This window comes from Myodes glareolus, chromosome 23, assembly GCF_982192425.1.
Source record: "Myodes glareolus chromosome 23, mMyoGla1.1, whole genome shotgun sequence".
NCBI classification, from domain to species: Eukaryota; Metazoa; Chordata; class Mammalia; order Rodentia; family Cricetidae; genus Myodes; species Myodes glareolus.
The window spans coordinates 27,161,714-27,185,786 of NC_142048.1; the positions used below are offsets into that span (position 1 = coordinate 27,161,714).

A 24,073-nucleotide genomic window follows, 5' to 3' on the forward strand; every position below is an offset into this window, starting at 1 on the left:
ATCCTATGCACATAGGATGTGAATTTTTTAAAGACAACGTTAAGGCAAACTTGGAATATTCTGATCCATAAATAAAATCTCAATAGTTTCCCCAAAGCAGAAATGTTCCAAGCACAATGCATACAATCTGACCACAGGTAACAGCATTACGAATTTAATCATAATAGTTAACTAAAAATAAACCTAACCACTTACAAATTTGAAAGAAAACTGTTATGTAAATGGATGTACAGAGGAAATGAAGACTTCTTTGACAGGCTGGTTATTAACGACAGTGAAAATTCCATACCGCACAACTCCAAGGGACACATTTTCACTTAGGCCAGAAGAAAATCAGGAATGTTTCCCTCATTGCTATAATTTACTGCTCTTTTCATCAAATGAAAACTAAAAGTAAATAAATCTAGAAATCAGGAGATGTGCCCAAGAGTCTTTCCTAACTTTCTGCAGGGCCGAGAGATGGATCAGAGATTAAAATGCTGGCCATGCAAATGCAGACTCCTGAGTTCAGAACCCTAGCACCTATGTAACTGCCTGATGGTCATAACAGCCTGCTTTTAAGCCAGGTCATCAGAAGTAGAGATAAGGGAGCCCCGGGGTAGGCTGGCTAGATTAGCTAACTATATGGATGAGCTTTAGGTCCAACTGAGAGACCCCGCCTCAAAGAATAAAATAGAGAGCAATTGAGGGGCTTCTAATTACACCTGTTCCGTTCCACGCTCTACTCAATATGCACTATGGGTAAATTAGGCTGAAATTTTAAAAACACACAAACACAGACAGAGACAGACAGACAGACAGACAGATGGAGCCACGGGGACATCCTTGAAGCAAGAATGCCAAGATTGCCCACTTTATTGTTCTCAGGGGCAGCTTATGTAGGGCTCTGGCCACGCCCCAGCTCTCGGGATCTTTCAGCTGCAGACCCATCAGCACCCACTCTCCTGCCATCAGGGTCTCCTGCTCAGAGCAGAGGAAAAGAAGTTTACAAGAAATGTTGGCAGTCTCCAACACCTAATGTCAGCCTCTAACTTCCAGATACACACATGCACACGTGTGCAAACGGGCATACACACATGCCCATCACACACATGCACACTTGTAGGAGATTTTATTCTATGACATAGTACAGTAGTGTGAACATGCACAGTGGAAGCAACTGTGAGCACTGGGCACTAATACTTATTCTATGTTAACCTCTCTGAGTACTTTTTAAAAGTCGATTAGCAAGCCACAAGTTTACATTATCCGACCTCTTTTTTACATTATTACAGACCTCTGTGGATACCAGAAACCACAGAGAGCATAGAAACTCATACACAAAACTGATCAACAACATATATCAGATGTTGCCTAGTGATGTTGCAGTCACCTTGGTTTGTGTTAATACACTGTATGATGGCCACACAATGAGATTGCCTAATACCACATTCCGCAAGATGCATTCTGTCTTCAGATGTACTGTAGATAGACTAGATAGATAATAGATAGATGGCAAATAGATAGATTGATAGGTGGATGACAGACAGACAGGCAGATAAATAGATAGGCCTATGACATTTAATCTCTAAATTAGTCATGGTAAGAGATAAAAGCAATGGTAAAATAGAAGAATTATAACAATATCCTATAGTAAAATTCATGTGACTATGGTCTCTTTAAGTATCCTTCCTCTACATTTAAAGGAAGTCCTTCCTAGCTTTTATTCCACCTAGATCATCATTTAAAGGAAGTTCTTCCTAGCTTCTCTTTCGCCTGTATCTCACATTGTTACTCTTGTGCCTTGGCTTCTTTACTAAGTGAAGTAGGAGTTACTTGATTACAAGCAACAGCCCACCTGGGAGCCAAGTTGGCTTCCAAGTGATTATGTGGTGGGTAACAGTGTTAATACAGCTAGGCAAAGGGGCGATGTTCGTCCTGAGGGTGGGGAGATTTTTTTAGCTCACACGTGCTGTATATGTTGAAACTTACTCATCATTTCTTTTGCAATTACTATTTTCACGTCGTAGTTGAGAAGTAACTCAAAACGTGGGAAGGAGCGCTCCGTGGAGCACGCATCTCAGAAGGGACTTCGGCCACTTCCATCCACTGCGGGGAAAGGTTACAAAGCAGCATACTCTGACCATGTCTAGGACAGCCCTGCCCATCCTAACAGGCCACTTCTAGGCACACATCGTAAGCATACAAAGTCAGAAAGTCCGAAAGCGTATTTACACCTAACAAAAGAGGAGAAATAAACGTAATACAATGGCCGCAGGAACGCGTGCTCGTGGCTGCTTGGATAAACTATTTTTGTAGTGATCCAAACTGAAATCACCTGGACCGTCCCTTCCCCGGCCCATCTTTGACTCTAGGAGGAAAGCTTTCAGCAGCTGCTTCTTCAGGAGGGCATGATCATGTGACCCAGCCCTGACCCGGGGGTCTACTGAGGAGCACGAGGTGGGAAGCTTCGCTTCCATATGAAAGATAAAGAGGTATTGCGGGGCTCTCTCCCTCTTTTGGCACAGACTGTAGGTTGCGAAGCTAGAATGCTGGACTCAAGGCAGCCATCTTCAAAAGAATGAGACAAGAAGCGGGAAGATTCCAAAGTCAATATCTTAAAGCAAAACCAAAAGTTCCAGAGTACGCACTCTAAAAACCGCACTGATAAGCATCAGAACCATGTGCGATTCTTCTCATGTGGTCCAAACAAGTCCTTTTGTTGCCGACTTTTAGCCTGTTTTCCATTAGTCATAACAGACATCTCCTAATTTGCAATATAAAGGGGATCTAGATATCCTAAATATTTTCATATGGCTCATTCAAATCGGCCTCGCTTTTATAAAACAAGAGTCTGTTGTGTTTGTCGGAAGGAGCCAAAAGCTGATGTTTTAGCGATAACTTTCCAACCTTTTCCTAATATACCAATCAGAATGGAGCAAAAGCTCCATTATGCGACGGCTTTATTTACCCAGCTACAGCTGCTGGACCCTAGCTTATTGTCAGCTTTTAAATGGTATGGATTATGCAGACATAAATATTTTCACATATGCCTTTTGGTTCATTTAGGGGCACGTTCCTGTTGGGATGTGTCATGAATAGAACTGTTAGGACGGGACATTACATACAGTTAAAAGCTGTGCTCCCATCGGCACTTCCTGGGATGTCATTGTTCCTTTTTTTTTTTTTTTTTTTTTTTTTTTTTAGACAGGGTTTCTCTGTGTAGCTTTGAAGCTTGTCCTGGTACTAGCTCTAGAGATCAGGTTGACCTCAAACTCACGGAGATCCACCTGCCTCTCTCTACCTCCCGAGTGCTGGGATTAAAGGCATGCCCAACACCGCCCAGCTCATTGTTCTACTCTTATTAACATTTGGATTTGCTATTTCTTTTTAAAATTAGCAATTTTTCCATTTTAGTGTGTATAGTTAGCCAGGAGTAAATTCTGTCAAAGTTTTGAGTGGACTCTCCCCTTCTTCCCTTCACAAGCCCTGCTGAAGTCAAGTTTGCCTTGCGGCACGTGAGGCTGGGGCCTAGCAAACAGGCCCATAGTCGCTATCCGCTATCCGCTATCCAAAGCGGTGACGACACGCAAATATTCCTGGCTGAAAGAACAAAGTAAAACGAGGAATTTTGCGAAGAAGCAGGGTTTAGAATCTATCCTGGAGGTGTTGGCTTTGTCTGAGAAGTTCGCCTCTCCCAGCCAGAGCCCACACCACCAGCAGGGACCAGAGGGACCAGGGGTGCTGAAAACCCGCTTTGGACGTTCAGTAACTTACTTGCTAAAGGGCTGGAAATCAGGGTGGATATAGCACATCAGTGGCACTAGCAGGTGCCGGGTTGAACACCCTGTTCAAGCGTTGGGCACTTGGCACTTGGTGCTCAGCACTCCGCACTCAGCAGCATCTGTCCTGGCGTTCAAGGGAGCATCAGCGAGGTGATATTGTCCACAGGTCTCTGGCTTATCTGTGACTCTGCAGCCCGAGATCCATTCTGAATCTCATTCTTGGAAAACCCAGAGCAAGTGCTGCTTGAACTATGCATTGCAACCTGCCCAACAGCGTACTGCTAGACTGCAGGAGGAAACCGAATCCCAGTGCTGGATGCAGTGAGCTGGAATCTGAGCCAAGACAGAATCTGCCTAGGACTCTAACACAGGCTCCAAGCTGCTTTTCCAACAATAGGAAGTACCCAGCACTGGAAATCAAGCTTCTGACAAGCCCAGTGTGGCGCATGCCTTTAATTCCAGCACTAATGACTCCAGATGTGAAAGTCCAAATGCAAAAACACAGGGAACATGAATAACTGAGCAACATGTCTCCTCCAAAATTGCCAACTCTACAGTAATGGCCGTCCAAGAAGAGTGATTGCACAATTCTAGGCAAGAATTCCAAAGGATGCTTATAAATATGTCAGAGACGTGAAAGAGGACACACATGAACTCCTGATTGAATTCTAAGAGCATATACAAACATCTAAAAAAACAATAAGTCAACACAGGACATGAAAATGGAATTCAATTAAGAGAGAAATACTGAAGAAAAACCAAATTGAAATGGTGCAAATGAATTCCATTGAATAGTTTCCATAAGTAAATAAAAAGTTTAGTAGAAAGATTAATAATAGAACAAATCATCGAGAAGACAGAATACCAGGGCTTGAAGACAAGGGAAAGGGATTATCTTTTATCAGTAACAAAAATAAATTAATAAAAACGTGCTTTAAGCAGGAGGTGGTGGTACACTCCTTTTTTAGCCCAGCACTCAGGAGGAAGAGGCAGGCAGGTGGATCTCTGTGAGTTCAAGGCCAGACTGGTCTACGAAGCAAATTCCAGAACAGCCAGGACTGTTACACGGAGAAACCCTGTCTCAAAACAAACAATCAAACAAACAAGAAACAAATAAACAAAACACAACAACAAAAACAAACTATTGTTCTTTAAAAGGCGGGCGTGTTCCCTGGCAGGCTTGCAGAGCAGTCGCTAGCTAGTCCGACGAGGATGGTTGTGGGTCCCTGCAAGATCTCCAGGGTGGCAGGGCCATGTGGCTGGGCGAGTCAGGCAAGTGGGTACGGTGGATAAAAGGCTCATAGGATGTAGTAAATAGACATAAGGCTAAACATGAGGGTAAACATTTATTACTTAAAGAAAAAGGAGAGAAAGAAAGACAGAAATAGAAAAGAGGACAGAGAGAGAAAAACACATGTGCACATGCCAGGAGAGAGGGACAGAAAAGAAAGAGTTAAGGTGGCAACCAGGAGGTCAGAAGTGGCTGGGAGTGGGCGTGGTTAGTCCTTAAAGGGACCAGACCATAAGGAATAACACAAACAAACAAAAAAACTGCCACCAACATCAAAAAACATGCTTAAAAAACACAAAATATATGGGATACCATGAGAAGAAAAGATCTATGAATCATGAGGCTAGAAGGAGGGAACGCTTTCAGGCTAAAGTGACATAAAACATCTCAATAAAACCACAGCATAAAATTTTCCAACTAAGGGAAGAGATGCTCTAGTACTAGAGGCTTTAAGCACAACAAGTACATACTATCAAAAAAGGAAACTCCATGCCGTATAGTTAGAACATAAAATGAACAAAATAAAGGAAATACATTGAGCACTGTGGGAGAGAAATATCCAGGTCTCATATGAAATCAGACTCACCAGAATAACAGCTGGTTCTGCATCAGAAACTTTCAAAAGTTTCTGGAAAAACTTAGAACATGTTTCAAGCTCTGAAAGACAACCCATGCCAACTCATACTATTATATCCACTAAAGTTCTTTGACATAACTGAAGGAGAAAGAAAAACTTTCCATGATTAGAAACAGGCTAAAGAATTCATGACTACTCAGATGGCTCCAGAGAAGACATTAGAAAGAATCCTTCAGACTGAAGAGAAAGGTACATATACCCATGAAGCTATAGAAAAAGATAAACCATGTTGGGGCAGTAGTGAAGCAAATGAGGAATAGGAAAACATAAAAAAAACCCACAAAAAAAACAAAACCAAAAATTAATGTACATATGTCAATAGTATTCTTGATGTTAGTATCAACTCCCCAGTCAAGGGCACAGACTGGATAGAAGAAACAAGACTCATCAGTATGTGGCCTCTGATATGAAAGATGGATGCTACCTTACTATGAGAAGATGGAAATATGTTTTCAAACAAATGGAGAAACTCCCTTGAGGCCACCCCGAAAGGTGTTTACTGTTCTAATGTCTGACAAAATAAACTTCAATCCAAAATTAGTCAGAAGAACTAAAGAAGGTCATTCATTGCATACTTATTAAGAGACTAAACCAGCAAGAAGATATTAAAATTCTAACATAGACTCACCAAACATGGATGCATTTAATTTCCTAAAGCGAACACAATAGCAAAGGGCAGTTTTAATAACACTCTCCAAATTAAAATAGAGAAACATTGGAGTTAAATGGTATCATAGATTGGGAGAACCTAGAAGACATCTACAGAACTTTCCATGCAAACCCTGCAGAATACACGCTTACACGCTCATCTCAGCAGCTGGTGGTATTTCTTTAAAATAAATGCTATAGTAGAATACAAAACAAGTCTTAAAGATTCAGAAGAAGTGGAACATTTTTCTTCTATCTGACCACAATGGAATAAGTCTATAAACCACCAGTAAGAGAACTTACAGAAGAGACACAAATTAATGGAGATCAACATACCATTAAATGATGATTTGTTTGGTGAAGAAAATCAAGAAGGAAAAATTTTAAATCCTAGATGAATGAAAATGGAATGAAAATGGAAGCAACATACCAGGACCTGTGGGACACTGTGGACACTGTGAAAGCAGTCCTAGGAGGGCGGTCAACAGCTACACGTACCTACACTTAAAAACTCATAGAAACTTCTGGTAATAACAAAATGACACACGTTAGGGCCTTAGAAACACAAAAGCCAGCCAGAGCAAGAGCAGAAGGTCAGAAATAAGAGCAGGGCAGAAAAGAACAGAATTAGAAACAAAAATAAACAACAGAATGAATGGAGGGAAGAGTTGGTTCTTTGAAAAGATAAGATTTGGACAAACTCCTTGTCAAACTGTGTGTGTGTGTGTGTGTGTGTGTGTGTGTGTGTGTGAGAGAGAGAGAGAGAGAGAGAGAGAGAGAGAGAGAGAGAGAGACTTAAAGTGGAAATCCAACTGCTTGTAGACAGAAGGGACTAATAGAGGATGAGGGGTGAGAAAATGGAGGTAAGATATATGAGGGGGAAAGTTGCTTAATGCAATATATATATATATATATATATATATATATATATATATATATATATATATGGGGAAATTCATTTTTAAAAATCAAAACTATTCCCAAAGTAAAACAAAAAAGATTAGTATAAAGTAAAAAAAATGAGATGAATTTTAAATGTACAGATCAATGAACTTTTACAAAGTGGGTTAGCCGAGTAACCACAACTTACATTAGGAAGCAGAATGCTGCTGTCCTATTTCCAAGGGCACCTTCTCACACACCTTTCCAGCCCCTCTTCTCTAAAGTTTGAATTCTGTCCTGTCAGTGAACACTAGCCTTACCTACCTCCAAACTTATTATAAGTAAGGTCTCAAATTAATTAGATAATTAATATATTCTTAGTAGAGTTATAGTTAATATAGTCTCTGGTATCTTTGTATTAAGCATTTGGCATTTGCCTGTCCTGTACACATCACACAATGGTTGCCTCTCTTTCCTTGGTTTCTGTTGAATCAGTACCTATTATCGCGATGTCATTCTCCTTCTTCTATTAGCTCGCTATGTATATCTTCCTTGCAAAGAGTCCAGAGGAAGATGGAAAATAAAATATTTGCCTATTAACATTTGCTATAAGCTTTCATTTCTTTAACTTACCAAACGATGTAAAGATAGGCTAATTTTAAAAATTAAAACCTCTACCTTCTGTTTCCAAGTATCTTAACCCTACACAGGCTTTTAATTAAAAGATTATAATAATACTGTTAATTTGTGTTTATATCAGCTTGGGCCACACCTACTCCAACAAAGTCACAACTCCTAATAGTGCCACTCTGTATGTGCTTATGGTGGCCAATTACATTCAAACTACCACAGATGCTGAACTCCAAACTCTATATTTTTCTATCCTGTGATCTTTCCAAAAGTGAAGTTCCATTGCCTCTCAGTTGCTGCTTTTGAGATCAACACTTGACTGTAATAGAGATGGGCATTATTGCCAAATACATTGTGGGGGGTTTGAAAGAAAATGGCACCCAGAGGGAGTAGCACTATTAGAAGCTGGGGTAAGTGTGATCTTGCTGGAAGAAGTATGTAACTATGAAGATGGGCTTTGAGGTCTCCTATGCTCAAGCTACACCCTGTGTGAAACACAGTTCACTTCCTGTTGCCTATGGATCAAGATGTAGAACTTTCAGCTCCTTCTCCAGCATCATGTCTGCCTGCATGCCACTATGTCCTGCCATAATAGTAATGGACTAAGCCTCTAATACTGTAAGTTAGCCACAATTAAATGTTTTCCTTTATAAGAGCTACCATAGTCATGGTGTCTCTTCACAACAATAGAAACCCTAAGTAACACAAGTTGGTACCAGGGACTAGAGTATTGCTGTGATATCTTGGGCCACATTTTTGTTTGGAGGAATATGGACTTTTGGACTATGGATCAGCAAAGCAACTGAATGGTTTAAGTGGAGTTTAATGGGCCATCTTAGTAGAAGTTGGAAGACAACAGTGTTGAAGGTGATTTGAACTGTGAGGGTTTGGCTCAAGAGATATCAGAGGAGAAGAATGTTAGTATGTGGCCTAGAGACCAGGCTTGATGATATTTTGGTGAAGAACATAGTTACTTTTTGCCCTTGTCTGAAGACTCTGCCTGGTACTAAAGTGAAGAGGTTTGGATTAATTCCACTGGCAGAGGAATCTCAAAACAGCCTAGTATTGACTCTATTTTGTGGTTATTAGTGTTAAGTCTAATGAAGATTCATAATGAAAAGAAGTAAGCTGAGAAAGAAAAATATAAAATGTACAATTTGAGGAGAAAAGGAATACTAGGAAGTGTATTGGAGCTAAGTCCTGTGTTCAAGAATATAAACAGATTAAGAAATGGATAAAACAGAGTGGTGACCTCAGGGGCAAGATCTGACTCAGCTGCATTTCCAACTTGTAAAAAGAAATTAAAGAAAAGCTTAGAGCTGGATGTGGTGGTGCATACGTTTAATCCCAGCACTCCAGAGGCAAAGGCTGGCAGATCTTTGAATTTGAGGTCAGCCTGGTCTACAGATTCAATTTCAGCACAGTCAAACTTAGGCTGTGGATGAAACCATTGAAAACAGAAAGTTGGTGAAGATGTAATTGAACAAGGAGACCATGTTCTAGCTTCAGCAAGAAGCAGAACTTGGCAGCTTTGGCCACATGATTCTGGCTTTAGAGTCAAGGGGAGAAGAAAGGGGTTATGGAATCTTCCCCTGTGACTAAGGAAAGCCACTGAGGCCAGATGTGTATCAGGGGTGTCCCTGAATGGAGGCTCAGGGATGTCATTGTGTGAAGTTGAAGCCTGGAATACCTTGGAGACCCCAAATGTTAGAGATGACAGAGTCACAAGATACCTGCTGAGAAGAGCTGCTAACAAGGAGTTGAATTGGCCCAAGAGAAAGAGTGTATTGCAGGCAACAAAGATAAAAGGAGTTGGAGATTTGAAGAACACTTTGAGATCAGACATGGAGATGCAGAGTTTGGAGTTTGCTCAGCTGGTTTTTGGTTTTACTTTGGCTGGCATTTCCTCACTATCTTCTCTTTCTTACATTTTGGAATGGTAATATATATCCTGTGCCATTATATGTTTGAAGTATGTGATTCTTTTTTATTTTGATTTTACATGGAATTATAGTTAAGAGGTTACATGAGTCTCAGAAAAGACTTTGAACTTTAGGTTTTTAAATGAGTTTGAGACTATTATAGACTTTTGAAGTTGGACTGAAATGCATTTCTGCATTATAAAATTAATATAAGCCAGTGGGAACCAGGGAGTGGAATGTGGTCATTTGGAAGAAAATGGGCCACATAGTGGGTGTGACTTTGTTGGAGTGGGTGTGGTCACATTGGAGAAAGTATGCCACTGTGGGGTTGGATTTTGAGGTCTCCTATGCTCAAGCTATGCCCAGTGTAGAACAGAGTTCACTTCCTGCTGCCGGTGGATCAAGATACAGAATCCTCAGTTCCTTCAATTCCATGTGTGCCTGTATACCACCATGTTGATAATGAACTAAACCTCTGAAACTGTAAGTTAGCCCTAATTAATTGTTTTCCTTTATAAGAGTTGCCATGGTCATGATGTCTCTTCACAGCAATAGAAACCCTAACACAGACACTCCTGTTCCAGGTCTGGTGTGTGTCCAATCTATTATACAAGCACAGAAACATCAACTGCCTGGTAATTCTAGTTAGGCCTAGAGATTAAAAAAAAATGTTCCCAAACTTCTTAGCATGTCTTTGTATCAAGTAGATCCAAACTCTAACAATTTTTAAATGTTAAGAACATAACGTTTTATTATAAAGGCATTTCTTTGTTTAAGGAGCAAAGAAGCTTTAAAGGCTAACTTACACGTCCATGGATGAAAATGACTAATGTCTAGAATGAGAGAATTCAGAATCAGTTCTGCTTCTCTTTGTGTCGTGTGAGTTCTAAGAAAGTTGTTCATATAAATACATGGATGGGAATAGGAATCATTTGAACCAATGTAATTTAATTCTTTGAACTTCAAAGTGTGATTCAGCACAAATTTTAAAGCAATATTTCAGTTGACAATTCAATTAAGTTTTTCTTAAATAACTTTAAAAACAAGAGTAGCAACAACTTGTTTTTTTCATTTACTTTCCAAATACACAAACATATGAGCCGTGTTTGGTGCTGGAAGTTTCTATGTATGGTCAGGATAACACAATGTACCTTAGCAAGATTCTGGGTGAGGGGTAGTCTTTCTTATGTAAAGTAAGAAAAAGGCATATACCAGTCAGAGTAATTTTAATACCAAATATTAAACTTGGGGGAGTCTATAAAATATTATCATCAAAATTAATCTTGGTCTTGGAGATGCCTTGGAACCCAGTTTGAAGACCTCTGAACTAGGAAAGAAAGTCACAGTACCAAAGTGCAGTGTCCAGAAAAACAACAGGACACGAAGTGGAGTTGGGAGCTGCTGATGAGAAATGGCTTATGGCTTATGACTGACAGTTCACCTTGAGGTCATTTACAACCCAAGTTCTGTAAGTGAAGAGAGAGAGAGAGAGAGAGAGAGAGAGAGAGAGAGAGAGAACGAACCATCGCCACCACAGGGCCAATGGAGCATATCATTCCCGTCTGTTCAGGGTCAGCGATCCAGACAATAGAGCAAGAAGTTCTATCCCAATTGAGAGATGTTCTGAATGCAATTCCTAAAGGTGCCATCAATTTGGATGAAAGTTATATCCCTCCACATGCCTCATAGAATGGACTGGATAAGTAGCCAATGAGGTAAGTCTGGGGCAAGTAAATTCTTCTTCTTCTCTGTCAGTCCACCATGGGGTCTTTCCTGTGTGAACTCTCAAAGGCAAAAAGCATTGCACCTGATTGGGAATGCTAAAATCCACCAATGAAAGCCGGTGAGAAAGACAATGGCAGTGTAATGGAACATGGTGGAAATGCAATCAGTAGCTTCGGAGAGAGCAGAGTTAATTACTCCTAGGTGGATTTGTGTGGGTGCTTTGTTTTGCTTTCTTTGGTCTTTGTCTGATAGGAATCAGCAGACTGGAAGGGGGTGTTGTGTGGATAGCTCTCTAATCAGGAGTCTGTGCCCTCCTGGATCGGCCACAGGCTCATTCTGATCTGTGAGTGTGGGCGAGCATTTCTCAACTTCCGGGCTGCTGACTCCGAGCCTGCTTCGTGGTTTCTCAGAGAGAACAACAAATGGGGTCCACTGAGGTCACTCAAGTGTGTCTGAGGGAAGTGTGATGCTTTAGACTGTCGCCTCAGGGATCTGCAGGGAAGGTCATGGCCAAGTCACGGTCAATCGTGAAGGCATGGTTTCTCCTTTATGCCACCTTCTTTCCTCGTTATTACTGCTGAGCTTGGAAGGGAATTGCCCTTAATTAAGGTACACTCATCTAGACCTACTCTTGTTCTTATTAGAGCCTGGCTTCTTGCTTAGTAGTGGTTCCTTGTGCTGTTTCTGAATTAGTGGACCTACTAATTGTCCTGATAAGAAACGAGTTAGAAGGAACAATTACCAAAGGCCACCACTATGTTTGTGAACTCTTGTGTTAATATTTTAAGGCAGTTTTTCTCATCTTCCCTCTATCCGATTATTTTAATATACCTTTTTTTTTTTTTTTTTTAACAGCAAGACCTCATTGCCCTAAATAAGCTATCAAAACAAATACGCAAATCCATTGTGGGCGAAGCATCACGTAGATACAGCGTCCTTGTCGGAGGAACCATTTCAAAGCAATACCTAACAGGCTTCCAGCAGACCCTGTTCTTTCATAGCTGTGAAACCAAACCCTCAGACAGAAGTGAGTGTTCCAACACCTCTTTACAGGCTAACCATCTCCTACTTCCGGTGTTTTCCCGTCGTGCCTCGCTTCCTAGCAACGCTCTCGGAGGACCACCAACCCGAGCCCGTAAACATCACATTTCTCCTGGCCTCCTAGAGCACAGGTCTCGCCTTCCAAGTGGAGTTCCCGCGTGCCAACTTTGACACATCTTGTAACAATAACTCCTGTGAGCTGCTTTTTATGTGATGTGAGACAGGTGTGCAACTGTTGAATCCATGTCTCCGGAGAGCTTATTAAAGCGGCTAAGCCAATTAACTCAGAGAAACACGCAACCTTTTCCAGGAAAATACACCTGAGGTACAGGAGCTTGTGGGAACAGGTCTTTGAAGGGAAGCGTGGCCTTTGATCTCAGAGACCCTTTCCCTAGCGTTGGCCTGGCCCCAGAAGACCAGAAGAACTATTGTAGGTTTCTTCTGATGGCGGGGGAGGGGCGGGGAGGGGGAGGGAAGAAGCTGGCTGTGCCATGGAAGACTGGCCTTGTGTACAGAGAGAACAAGTTAGGAGCAGCTGAGGAGGAGCTCCTCTGTGACACTTGAGTCCAGAAGTTTGGCAGAAAGCGACCAACTGGGGATCAAAACAGGAAGCCAAGGAGAGAGGGAGAGCATGCGCCACAGGACCAAGGCTCTGTTAAGATCCCAGAGTTAGCTTTAGATGAGAAGAACAGTCTGGCTGGAGGAAAAATGATCCTGGTAGCCCATGGTGGGCCAGGAATTAGGACAGAAACAGCACAGGGCTCCCTGGACTCCCCAAAAGTCTGCCATTATTTGTGTAACACCAATAAAAAATATGTTACAGGTCCAGGCAGGAGCCAGACCATGCAGAATGGATTCAGGTCCCCAAGACTCTGTCCCCCTTGTCTGAGGACTAATGTGATATAAGAAGTACCAGCTTTGATCCCCTTTCTCTATTTTTCTAGAAGCCCTACTGAATTGGCCATTCTCTGTCGAACATTTGGTAGCTGAGCAAGTAAAACTGGAAGACAGACTGGTGTGAGGCTCTTACCAGGCTTGGAGCTCAGGTACCAGCCCAGGACAATTTGCAAAGGATTTGGAGTCCAATGGGAGGGATGGTGGCTCAATTGGCTTGCTTTCTGGTTGTATGTTCTCGGAGTGCCGATGCTCTCAGGTATTCCCTGAGCTAGGGAGCAAGATGGACCAGGAGACATTTCCCTTGCATCCTTTACAGAGACCCCCCCCCCCAGGAAGAGGAATCATTACGGGAGCACACCAAGGAGCCTGATGCTCACAGCAGTCCAGTGCCTTTTCTCAGGTACCAATGGAGATGAGCCGCCTCGTAACATCAGCATCCGCTCTGAGTCAGAAGAAATCAAGGTGCGAATGAACCTCGAACTCACAAATTCACAAGCTGGCAGAATGCCTGGAAGCCAGGCACAAGCTGGGAAGAAACTATTGAGCTCTATGGATGACACCCTGGTCTTGCAGCGCAGCCTCCTTCCTTGATCAAACTCAAAGCTGGTGATTCCCTTCCTAGCTCCTCCTTCAGCTTAGACCAGCACAAGGGCATGGTGATTGAATACTGTATGGCCTGGGATACTGCAGCAGCAGCCTGACTGGAAATCTCCTGGTCAGGTTAGGTGTGAGCAAAGGTGCTGGAGTAGCCGAGAGGAGGTTCTGTGAGTGCCGGGATGCTCTGAACTTGGAATCTGGGTTCAAGAGGGCATTGGCAAAAGGCAGTTAAGCCTAACGGTGAGCCTCGAGCATCTCAGAGGCTGTCACAAAATAATGACAGCAACAGGGTCCTGGGAAAACAGCTCCCTCTTTGGATTTGCAGTCACCCAAAGCCTTGTTTTGACTTACTTGACTTCTAACCCATACTCCATTTCTTCGCTTCTTCATCCTCATTTCCATCTTCTCTTCCTTCGCCTTGCTGTTCTCGTTCTTTATTCCTTTCCTTCCTCCCCAGCTTCTTCCATTTTCCCTTCTTGTTTTCTTCAACATGAAAACAACGCTCTCATGTTGTTTCCCACTCCTGTTGAGGCGTTCAGTTCATTTCAGACAAAGGTGGTCAACAAGGCTTCAGAGATGTGTAGCAGCTCTGTGGTTGGTCTGCCCCGGGTGGGCCATGCTGTGGAGTGGTTACTTTTTGCACACCTGGTGACATCATCAGACTCTAAGCTGCTTGGTGGCAGGGCTTTAGCAGTCAGTCTGTTTCCATGCATCGGGAACGCAGGTCACACAAGAAAGCAGCCATGAGATGAGTACATTAATGAATGCTATACCCAAGAGATTCCAGATTTCCTTTTAGAGGTATGTGTTCACCAAGTCACTCCAAGCTCCCCCTGGATTTCCAACATGCAAGTCCTTAGGGCATAACTGTGACCACTGAGGGCAGTGAACACAGACACAAGACCTTTGGTCGATGCCCTCCAGGGCATGGAGGCATTCCTCGCTTTAGGTCCCTAGAGGCCAAGTGAATCACTTGAGAATATACAAAGTGATGTATAGTTTAATTGAAATCAATTGAGAGAAAAACAATTCGACTGAAACTAATTTGATCAATATGCAAATTAGATCAAATCAGCTTCATGTACAATTATCCAGTTTCCATAGGAGATAAGTTCCAGTTCCCTTTAGGATAGTGCTGTAGAATATTATTTTAACCAGGCAAAGATGTGCTACATTTGTTTTTGCTGTAGAATATTACTTTAACTGTGCAATGGTGTGTTATGCTGCATTTGTTTAATGACGTAAGGATGTGTGTTTAATTATGTAAAGGTGTGTTGTGTTAGTTTCACCTTGCCTGCCTAAGGTACCTGATTGGTCTAATAAAAAGCTGAATGGCCAATAGCTAGGCAGAGGAAGGATAGGCAGGGGTGGCATGCAGAGTAAATAAATAGAAGGAGAACTCTGGACTCAAGAGAGAACAATGAGAGGAGAGAACAAGGGGCACACTCAGCGCAAGAAGCCAGGCAGACATAGAAAAGCAATGAAATAAGATGTACAGAAGTAAGAAAGGCAGTGAGTCCCGAGGCAAAGCAGAGGTGAAGAGAAACAACAGGTTAAGTTATAAGAGCTTGCCAGAAATGTGGCCTAAGCTAGACCAGCACTGGAAACGAATAAGAAGTCTCTGTGTCGTGATTTGGGAACTGGTTGGCGGGCCACAAGAAAAGGCCTGGCACAGGATAGATAGCTTAGGTCCCTACCAAAAAATGGTGAGTTCCTCACCTTTAATCTAATTCACCTTCCCGCATGCCTGCCATCATCTATATAGTGCCCAGCACAGTGTAAATGGACATGTTCCTGGGTGGTGACTAAGGATGTTGAAAAATGTTTAGGATATTTAGAAATTAGTTGGAACAACTGTAATTGCTTTTTAAATATAAACTCAAAACATTATTTCTAAAAGAAAATATTGACAAGTAAAAAAAAAACATATGAACCTTCGTAGTTTCACCTGATGGCAACTGTTGCTTTTCATATATGTATACATACACATATACATACATGTACACATGTATATATACGTGTGTGTATGTATATACATATATAGGTATGCATTTCATGTATATACATATATCCATATCATTTTAATATATGTGTGGTTTTCATATACATATAGTTTCTACATATATTTCTATATCTTTTTTATATAAAAGTATATTACTATTTTCTATCCATAAATAGAACAATTCTCTTTGTAACATTTGATAATTGATTTACATATTATACATATGTACATGGTAACACATTCCAGTAAACTCCCTATGATTTCCAAGACTGTGAGCCCCTTGCCATACATGTGTCCTCTTTGACCTGGACAAACAGATTTCTCAGCTTCCTGGAAGTTGATGTGGCCACGTGATAGAGTTCTAGCCAACTGGACAAGAGCAGAAATGAAACAAATCGAGTCCCAGTCACAGAAACTTCCACATGGGATGCTTGTGCTCATTCCTAAGTGTGAGCTTGAAAGTCCTGTGTGGGTGACGGTGAAGGGACCAGAAGGGAGGAGCCTGGGTGAGGCCTGCATCAGTGCCTCCATGCTGAAGAGAACAGACTGGGAGCAGACATCCCATTTGTGGATAAAAGAAAAAGAAAGGAAGAAAGAAAGAGAGAAAGAAAGAAAGAAAGGAAGGAAGGAAGGAAGGAAGGAAGGAAGAAAGAAAAGGAAATTTCTAATTGATTATTGATTGAACTGCCAAGACTCGGGGCCTTGTTTCTGCTATTGATAGTGTTGTTACTGTTCCGTGAGTCCAAAATCTCTTTATATGACATATAAGATTCTTGAAAGCCTGAGCATTTCTAGTTTCATACCAACTTATGCCTTGATTAGACGAGCAGTTGTGACCTTACTTACTCTTGTTTTGTTTTTTCTTTTTGTTTGTTTTTTCGAAACAGGGTTTCTCTGTAGCTTTGGAGGCTGTCCTGGAACTAGTTCTTGTAGACCAAGCTGGCCTTGAACTCAGAGAGATCCTCATGCCTCTCGAGTGCTGGGATTAAAGGCGTATGCCACAATCATCCAGCTTGACCTTATTTATTTTTTTATGCTGTACAAATATAGTGCGGCCATATCTGTCTTGCCGTTAACCTTACCACATGAGCCCTGAAAGAGCCCCAAGTGTTCCTCTGTTCTACATGGAGAGTTAATATCTAATATAAATATCATGTAGAATAGATATAACATAGAGAATATACAGATTCTACAATATAACATATGTCCTTATACACATAAAATATAACATATGTATAAGCTAATGCCAAGCTGGTGACAGTATTGGGAAGTTTAATGACGATGCAGATTGTTTTATTTGCACAACAAATATCTGGCTGAAAAAATAATTGTAATCTTTATCTAGATGTTTGGCATCATGCGCACACAGGAAGTGATGGAGTTATAATGTTGGCTCACATTTTTTTTTTTTGTGATGGATGCTTCTAATTTTACCTGCACCCAAGTGATAGGCATCGAAGGTCAACTTGACAGAAGGATGTCAAGGTCACACCATGGCCAGATACAGGAAGGTCCTGTAAATGATCCATAACTCTTGGCCAATTTCTGGTATGTTCTTTTTACTTATTCAAATGAAATCACTATGGTTATAACTGTCTAAACTGGATATGAGCTGAGTAGATAGCCACCTACAGCCCTTATCTAGAAAAGGAGGGAGAGAAGGCTGGTAGCCATGTGTGTATTTAGCTTATTGGTCTAAATACCTGCACGGAATAGGAAGAGGCAGTGGCATTGAGCCAAGGTACACCCAACATCATCCTAAGGTAAATGGGTGGTTTTGTTCAAGTCTTCCTGACAGCAGGCTGTTGAAAATTAGCAGCAAAATCCATAGCAAAAGGACACAGAACTGGAATGCCAACACGTACTGGTTAACTAAAGAATAAACTTACAATCTGCTGCCACCGTGTGAGACCGGCTGATGATACGTGGAGCTCGAATATTCTTCCCGTATACAATCTAATCACCTGACCCAATTCCCTGACTTCTTCCTCGAAACAGCCACCCAAGGAAAACAAAATTTCCTTGAAATCAAAAAGTAAAGTTTGTGATCAACATGTAATTCATTATAACCCCTTTGAAAGCACCAGGGGATCCCGGTGCCTGGCTTATTTCAGCCTGGAGCTATTTCCTGAGCATCTTTCCTCTGTGGAGCTCAATGGGACCAGTGGGCAGGACTTTGAAGGCTCTGTAGACAAATCTTAAATATCTTAAGACTTGGGCTGACGGAGGGAGGACTCGTTCCCTTTGCTCAAGTTTTTCACCCTGTTGCTTTATCTACCTGACAGAAAGACTTGAACTACTGCCATTTTTAAGTTATGCTTCTAAATATTGACTTACAGGCAAGACTCAAAGTGTCATAACACAGCTCGCTGAAGCAACGAAGATTGTCCAGGCCTCACCGAGAAGTCTGTGCAATGTCCCATCAGGAGTGGAAAAGGAAACAGAAGACACAAGAAGACAAATAAAATCCAGGCGTGTTTAGGAGACACACATGGCACTTCACTTCATCTTGCAGAGACAAATGAGCACTTGTTAGGTCATTCTCTGATGCTGGAAGGCACCAGGGACGAGAGAATGGACAACAGTGACCGTGACTCCCTCGGCGCTTTTTGGCAGAAATAAAAGGAACTGGGGCATTGCAGCCTGGGCTGGGCAGCCTACACTCAGAAAAACCTCAACAAAGACTAGACAGAGTAAGAAACAACATACTTTCCATCTAATTATTGTGAAGACGTCAATCCAGATCTTTGGCTAACGTCCATGTAGGTCACCGAGGAAGCCTCGTTTTAGCCTCTTCTCTTCTCATTGTTAGCTCTGTAACTGCTAACCAGGCAGTTTTACTATGTCTATTAACTGCTGAACTATGGCTTGTAAGGAAGGGGTGATGGCTCCTTCTTAGCCATAGAGAGCTGCTCTGGAGGAGCGATAAGATATTGTGCAGGGATATTGTCTTTGAGATTCATCACATATTCAGTGATTCTACATAAATTAAGATTCTCCTGGATGAAGCAAAAACAGTTGCGTGTAAGACCACAGTAGGAGCTTTGAAATATAAACACTGCTCCTCTTCGGATTTCCTCCCGCCTTGCCCTAACACTGGCTTCTATGGCGATCCCTAACACCCTTGACAGATCTGGGTGCAAACAAGGCACGTGGATGTTGGTGTGTGGGGGGGATGCCAACTATACAGATGGTGCTTTCCAAAAGCTTAAAATACCATGAAAGGTGGCTACGCTGTACTGTGTCAGTATTCATCTTGGTGGTCCTTAGTCCAGTGACCAGTCAGCTGTCATACCCTCCTGTGCCTGCGCAGGCAATCTTTTGCATTCATTGATGGTAATGTTTCTAAAAGTAATCTCAATGTGCAGCTAAGTCTTCTTTTTGTTACAGACCTTGCCATTGCAGGCTTAAATCTGAACTGGACTCTGACACGAGTCTAGATTGGCCTGTACGTCCTTAGTCTAGCATCCAACTTCATGACCCCAGTTGGGTCTCTAATTCAGATAAAGGCATAACCCCTAAACTTGTGTGTTATGGGTTGAGCCATAAATGGTTCCCGTAGATCCATGCTTTTAATGCTTGTTCCCAAGGCACTATTTGGGGATGCTGAGGAACCCTTAGGAGACAGGACCTAGCCGACAGTAGTAGGTCACTAGGAGTAGGCCTTTGACAGTTACAGTCTGGTCTCGGGGTCCAGTCTTGCTGTCTGTCCCTGATCCACTGTGATGTGAATGGTTGTTCTCTGTCACAGGTTCCATGAACCACAGTATTCTATTCAAGTGCACGATGCCATGTGACTGTAGGCATCAATCTTTAAAATCAGAAGTGAAAAATAAATAAACCCTTGTTCTCTTAAGGAATTTCTGTCAGATATATTTGATCACTGTGGTGTCAAACAACTGATTCTCCTCCCCCTCTCACCAGTCTAGGTGACTGATGGTTGATACCCAAAATCCCTTGTACCACTCTGAAATTATTCCTGTTGGTGAAATAAGCCGGTTAGCTCTTCTGGCTAAGTTGGACTTAGCACTGTACGTGCTGGCCTTTGCGAGCCTACCTGTGGATGCTTGTCCCTGCTTTGTGACAAGGTTCCTGCACAGCTTGGCAGTGGGGCTGCCTTCCACAGGCTCCATCTGTCTATGTCCTGCAATCCTTTGAGATCTGCAGAGAACCCTGAGCATCTCTCCACATGGCCGCCTCCAGACAGCATCCTCCCAACTCCTGTAGAAACCCACACCCTCAGTGCAGGCCATCTGCGGCTCAGCTTTGGGTGGCTCATCCTTCCCTCCGCTCTCTCCCACACCTGTTAGCCACCCTCTCCCATAAGCCCCTGGGCTTTCACAATTCCCTCAGCTGTTCCTGCCCTCCCTTCCCGCAGCCCAAGCCTGTGAGATCTCTGTTGTTTTTCTCTGCCTCCCACCAGGCTACTGTTCATTTATTCCTCTGTTTCTTTTAGGCTTTTACCAATAGCTGGCTCCACAAGGGTAAGTATCAGTATTATCACATTGGAGGAAAGAGCCACAGCCATGTGCTCAGAAAAGACAAATTGCACATCACCTGATGAAAGAAGGAACCCACAGTGGCAAAGTGATCATTTGTCAGTATTGAATTCTCTCACAGTTCTACCTGTATTTAGTGTGTGTGTGTGTGTGTGTGTGTGTGTGTGTGTGTGTGTGTATAGAAAACTTACTGGAGTCTGTTCTCTCTTTTCAAAATGGGGATTCTGAAGACTAAATTCAGGTCTTCCAGTTTGGTGGCAAATGCCTTTGGCTCCTCCTAAATCTCCTCATTCTTTTTTGTTTTTGTTTTTTGTTTTTTTGGTTTTTTGAGACAGGGTTTCTCTGTAGCTTTGGAACCTGTTGTAGATCTAGCTCTTGTAGACCAGGCTGGCCTTGAACTCACAGAGATCCGCCTGCCTCTGGCTCCTGAATGTTGGAATTAAAGGCATGCGCTACAACTGCCCAGCCAAATCTCCTCATTCTTAATGAAAGATATCCAATGGACAAGATGACAGTATCCACTGGCTTTCACAGGAGCCAAGACAGGTTGTAGCATTACTGAACTTTATTACAATAAAAGAGTTTTGCTTCCCAGTTATCTAGGTGTACAAAGGAGTCCACAGTGAGAGGTGTCCTGTAACTCATTACCAAGCAGTTGTGTGGGCCGTGTTTATCATTCCCAGTGCTGTGAGGGAAGTTGAAAGGGCCTAGAAATTCAAAATCTATCGGATGAAATTCTCAAAGAATAAATAAAAACATTCCTTCTGAAAAGTGTATAGAAAGGTACTCCACTCCTTTGTAAAAGTCAATGAGCAAACCAAACATGATTTCTCTTCTCTACTGAAAATGCAGCACATGGAATTCGAGTACGCAGCCCCGGAGCCAGGGGAACAGGAAACAGCTCTGTAGCTGCGCGTGTCTCAGAGCTCAGGAACGGGGTCTTTAAGGCCTGCCTGGAGGAAAGCTTTGCCAGGTACGCAGCTGGTAGAGGATTATTACCCAGAATATATAAAGCATTCAAACAAATAAAGCAACAAGAAAGTAAGCAAGCCAGCTAATAAACGGGGTTGTGAAATGGGCAGATCATCAAAGAAGAAGCACAAATACATGAAAAAAATCAGCCTCATTGGCTATCTTAGAAATATAAATAAAAAAATCCACAGATTCCATCATATTCTAGTCAGAATAGCGGTCGCTAAGGAACGAACAACAGCAAAGCTAGCGCGGATGGAGATAGAAGGGAACCCTTGTGCCCTCTTGGTGGGATGTAAGCTAGTCCAGCCCCCCCCCCCATGGAAATAAGTATGGAGGCCTCTCCACAAGCTCGGACCAGAGCTGCCGCATGACTTCGCTGCTTCGCTGAGTGGTCACTCAAAGGCTTCTAAGTCTTACTGCAGAAACTCTTGCACGCCGGTTCCCTGCAGCATGATTCACAGCAGCTGACTTAGAGAACCAGTCTAGCTAGGTTGCACAGCCTCGGCATGCAGCAATGGCAGAAATTATACTCAGGCTGGCTTTTCTGTCCTCTCCGGTCAAATGGATGCAACTGGAGTCAACATACTAAGCACAGTAAGCCAGCCTCAGAGAGACAAAGACCATGTGCTTTCTCTCCTTTGTGGTCCCTGGCTTCTATAGTCACATAAAATCACGTGTGTATACAGTAAATAAAAGTAGGAGTGAAACTAGGTGAACAAAGGGGATTAGTGTGAGAGAGGAGGGGTAAATGGGTCGGGAGGGGGTAATGAAGCAGGGAGGGATGTAGGGGAAGGAATTCATTCAATATGAAATGTATACCTTTCAGAAAAATGTAAGCTAATTTTAAAAATTTTAATGTGCCCCTAGAACATAGTTCTTAAGTAAAACTCCCTCCTTTCAACCAGGGCGTGGTCTGTCTTTGAAGGACTCTGCCTTGTTCTCCTGGGCAGACTCCACAGGTGCTTGAGGTTTGGGAGAGGAGAGGGGCCTGGAGGCCAGCACACTCACCTGGCCAATAATACATGTAGACCTTCCTCCTGGCCTTCATCAGCGTGATCCACAACGGTTCTGACCCGTTCCACCAGAGCGGCATCAGACTGTCTCGGTTGACCCCGATGTCGAACGACTTGTTGGTCCTGGGGTCCCACATGTAGTTCCCGATCATCTGGTGGACCTCACAATGGCGGCCTGCAGGCAGGAGGAGGCATGTGGTCACTTCATTCTTTGTTTTAAATCTTTGCTCAATCCGACTGCAGGAACTTTTCACCCTCACTTAGGAAAGAGAGAAAGTACCACAACTTGTTCTTTTCCGTTGCCACTACGGAGACTTCTTTTTCATAGATGAAGCCACAAGGACAAACAAAAGAGCCACCAATGGGTTAGAGGCCAGTCAGTTCTACATACCAGGTTCCAGACCAGCCAAAGAGGTGTAATGAGACCCTGTCTCAAAAAAATAAAGCAGACATCCACTAGCTGATTGAGGGTGGGATCGCTCTGCAGGAAGCTAGGCCTTTCCAATCACTCTGTTTTAAGTTACATTGAGGGGGCTGGTGAGAGGGTAAAAGAGCTTGCCACCAAACTTGACAACCTGAGTTCGATTCCCAGACCTACACAGTGGAAGGAAAGAACTGATTCTCTCAAGTTATCCTCTGACCGCTGATCTCTGGCTTTTGTGTGAGCAGCACACACACACACACGCACGCACGCACGCACACACGCACGCGAACATACATTTCTTCTTGTATCCGCCTGGGAAGAGTGGATTCTTGCAACAGGTGGCTTAGCTTCTCACCCCAGAGACAGTTCAGCATCCCTTCAATTCTCCTCCCCCAAGATCAGGAATTGAGCTGTTAAGAACACGATTCCCTCCTTTCTAGGAAAAGATGAGCTATTGCTTCACTGATAGACTATGACCCGCCCAATAACATTTGGGACCAGGTAGTGCAAAACAGACTCCCAGCTGAAAAAAGGAAAAGAAAAACAAAGCGAGAAAACACCCTCCACGTGGAGTGAGGTACCAAAGCAAGGGCTGGCTGTGATGGACAGAGCTCCATCCCAGAGAAGCCAGAAGTGAAAGTCGCAAGTACTGGGACTCTTTGAAACATTAGATTAAATTATTTAATTTAGAGCAATCTGTTCCATCTTTAAAGTTAAAAATAACCCAAACATTGGCAAGGGCACCAGAAATTGCTGCAATCTGAGCGAGTGTTGTTTGGCACCGGGACGAAACACACTTGAACGAGCTCCATAAGGAAGCGTAATCAGAGTAGTGCTCTCTGCTTGCTTGCTGCTGTTGTTTCTTCTAGCCTCCCCGCCCCTTGCCCAACTCTATTTTAAAACAAAAACAAAGAGGAACTACCAAGTACAATTTTGAAAACTGAATGCCAAAATTCATAAAAAGGGGAAGCCTTGTCTCTCATCATAGAAAGACAGACATTCCACAAACCATACTTTAAATGTAAGGCCCTAGCACCAGGTTTCTCCCTAACCCCATAATGATCTGCTCTATCAAGATATTGCTTTCATGTCTCTTCCTCTCCGCCCCTCCCCCAACTCAACCGTC

General features: G+C 42.7%; 1 protein-coding gene across 2 annotated transcripts in view; it reads right to left on the reverse strand.

Annotated features, from left to right (window-relative positions):
• The window catches only part of Enpp6 (ectonucleotide pyrophosphatase/phosphodiesterase 6), a 102,868-nt gene that overhangs the window by 38,940 nt on the left and 39,855 nt on the right, over positions 1-24,073 (reverse strand). For both annotated transcript variants that reach the window (XM_048455808.3, XM_048455807.3), the window contains exon 2: positions 22,519-22,698. In XM_048455808.3, coding sequence (XP_048311765.2) covers positions 22,519-22,698 — 180 coding nt within the window. The remainder of the gene's footprint in view (positions 1-22,518; positions 22,699-24,073) is intronic.